General features: G+C 43.2%; 1 protein-coding gene across 1 annotated transcript; it reads left to right on the top strand.

The window, feature by feature from the left end:
* Positions 1-938: 938 nt before the first annotated feature.
* Positions 939-2,069, top strand: LOC125503054 (calmodulin-lysine N-methyltransferase-like; the record flags this gene model as incomplete). Its single annotated transcript, XM_048662785.1, has 1 exon — positions 939-2,069. A coding segment is annotated over one exon (846 nt), but the record flags the coding sequence as incomplete, so codon positions are not given.
* Between the last annotated feature and the right edge of the window lie 1,021 nt (positions 2,070-3,090).

Here is a 3,090-nt window from a genome sequence, read left to right as displayed (position 1 = left end):
GGAACTTGAATTTTGGTACACATTATAAGATAGTTGAAGGCCATTCGATGGTAGTGTTTTGTAGTTCAGTTTACTTTTATACAGGGTAGACATGTGGAACTCCTACTTTTGTCTTGTTCAGAAGTTTTTTGTGTGCACTTAAACTTTTATCAACATAATTTTTCTAATTACTACAAGTTATTTATCAATTTTTTTTATCTCTTATTGCTTTTTCTTAAGGGCACTAGTTTGCCCGCAAAAAAAATAAATCGTTTCGGCTTAATCAAAACTTTCCAGGCCGTTGGATTGCTAGAAGTCAAGAAGCTCCTATAAACTCGCCTCCGAGATCTCCCGATTTAAACGCGCTCGATTTTTACTTCTGGGGCCATTTAAAAAGTACGGTATATTCACCAGAAGTGCATACAATCGAAGAAGTTTAGGAAAGAATTTTTAATATTTCTAACGAAATCAGAACCTCAGTGCAAACTTTACGGCCTGAAAATTTTAATTTCATTGAAAGACTGCTGCTAAGTTAACATTAGAATGGTTAATTAAATTTAGTTTTGTTTGTTTATATCGTTGCGCATAATGATAGCATGTTTTTATTTAAGTAAAATTTATTCAAACTATAATGTATATTATTTTAATTATTTTTTTAAAATTATTTCTACATTATAAATCTTAAACTGATGTCTTAAATAACTCGGTGAATATATAATAATATTTTTCTCATTTTCTCTCTCTCTATAATAACGCCTCGAATCAGCTGAAATCTGGCAACAATGTATTCCAAGGGGGCTACAATTAGCCGCTCCTTTGAGTCATAGTCAAAGCAATCAAAGATTCAAACGTGCACCTCTAGTCTGCGCCCAATAGTAGCTTTGAGTGGCGCGATTGGGGCGCAGGGCAGGCGCCCATCCGACACCCACTGAAGCCCTGGTTTTCTGCCCACATTTTAGAGCCCGACGGCGAGCCAGCCGTCCAGTCCAACGGACGAGATTTCCGTGCGCCGAATCTCCTCGTTTATGCTGCTGGAGACACGCGAACTGCCCACGGCGCCTTTGGCGCATACGGCGCCCACCCCATGGCGCAGCAACGACCCGGTGTCGAAGCGCACCTGGTTCGAGTACTCGATCAGAGTGGGGGCGCAGCTCTATCAGCTCAATATCGGCCATCGGAATCGCACATTCAGCGCCGAAGACCTGATGGGCTTCAACAACACGGGCAACATCTGCATTTGGCCGTCGGAGGAGACGCTCAGCTACTACGCATGCGGCAATCTGGCGCTGTTCAGTGGCAAGCGAGTGCTGGAACTGGGCGGCGGCATGTCCTGTTTGGCGGCGCTGTTTGTCGCCAAGTACGCAGGCGCGCAGCGCGTGCTTGCCACCGATGGCAACAAGGCGTCGGTGGAGAATGTGCAGGCGATACTGCGCTGCAACGCGTTCGCCTGCCGCACCGACTGCGCAGTGCTGCGGTGGGGCGATGCTGCGCAGGACAGTCGCGGCCAGTTCGATGTGATCGTGTCCGCCGATTGTTTGTTCTTCGATGATGCGCGCACGGATCTCGTCAACTGTCTGCGCAGCCGGCTGGCGCCCGGCGGGCTGGCGCTGGTGATGGCGCCCCGGCGCGGCKCCACCTTGGACAGCTTCGTCGGCCAGTCGGAGGCGGCGGGGCTGCGTTGCCGCACTGTGCCCAATTACAGCGACGTCGTCTGGGAGAARCGGCTCGCCCTCATGGCCAACGCCGACTACAACGACAACATCCACTACCCCATTCTGATTGAAGTGACCAAACCTGAGCGCTGAGTTCTGCGCTGGCGCGGCGCAGCCGCTGTGCGCCGGCGCTCGCCACTCCCCTTAGCCATTTGTCTATGTATTCTAGTCTGATTGACCTTATCTGTGATACGAAATACCAATTTTCCTTGTCGATTATTCTAGCGTTAGTCAGTTAGGGGTTAGTGTCCTTTTCGCCTGGATTTGGTGGGTTTCTGGCCGCCCCCAGTGTGAGATTCGATGGAAAATGCGTGAAATTCGAAGGAAAAGTTGAGCCGTGTAGTAGTGGTGCAGCCAATAAAGTGTCGTCTCGGTAAATGTGGGCGATGTTTTATTTATGAAAACATGTGTTTGCACGACACGCGCGCGGCGGTGATTGATTGGGCGGCACCTTTGTTGTTTGTGCGTTTTTTTTTTTTTTTTTGGTGCTCGAAGTTCAAGTTTTGCCACCGCAGACTGCGTGGTTAAAGATTTGTTCAGCGGCTTGGCATCGTCGCTTTTTCTAGATTTGAAGCTTTTGAAGTATTTGAAGTTTGAACTACCGATGATGAGGAGCGGCCAATTGTAGCCCCCTTGGAATACATTGTTGCCAGATTTCAGCTGATTGGAGGCGWTATTATAGAAARAGAGAGACAGAAAATGAGAAAGATGTTATTATATATTTACYGAGTTATTTAAGATATCGATWAAATAAATTATTTCCGATTCAAAATGTCCACCAAAAATCAGTTTARGATTTCTAATGTTGAAAGAATTTWAAAAAAAWTAATCAAAATAATATACATTATAGTTTGAATAAGTTTTACTTAAATAAAAACATGGTAACAATATGCGCAACGATATAAACAAACAAAATTAAACTTAATTAACCATTCTAATGTTAACTTAGCAGCAGTCTTTTAATTAAATTGAAATTTTCAAACCGTAAAGTTTGCACTGAAGTTCTTATTTCGTTAAAAATATTAAAAATTATTTCCTAAAGTTCTTCGATTGTATTCACTTCTGGTGAATATACCGTACTTTTTAAATGGCCCCAGAAGTAAAAATCAAGCGCGTTTAAATCGGCCTGGAAACTTTTGATTAAGCCGAAAAGATTTATTTTTTTTGCGGGCAAACTAGAGCCCTTAAGAAAAACAATAAGAGATAAAAAATTGATAAATAACTTGTAGTAATTAATAAAATTATGTTGATAAAACTTTAAGCGCACACAAAAAAGTTCTGAACAAGACAAAAGTAGGAGTTCCACATGTCTACTCTGTATAAAAGTAAACTGAACTACAAAACACTACCATCGAATGGCCTTCAATTATCTTATAATGTGTACCAAAATTTAAGTTCC

The sequence above is a fragment of the Dendroctonus ponderosae genome, unplaced genomic scaffold (genome assembly GCF_020466585.1).
Source record: "Dendroctonus ponderosae isolate FM_Combo_2020 unplaced genomic scaffold, Dpon_F_20191213v2 Dpon_F_20191213_1172, whole genome shotgun sequence".
Lineage (NCBI taxonomy): Eukaryota > Metazoa > Arthropoda > Insecta > Coleoptera > Curculionidae > Dendroctonus > Dendroctonus ponderosae.
Note: the sequence above shows the minus strand (reverse complement) of the source record. Positions and strands in the feature narration are given on the sequence as shown.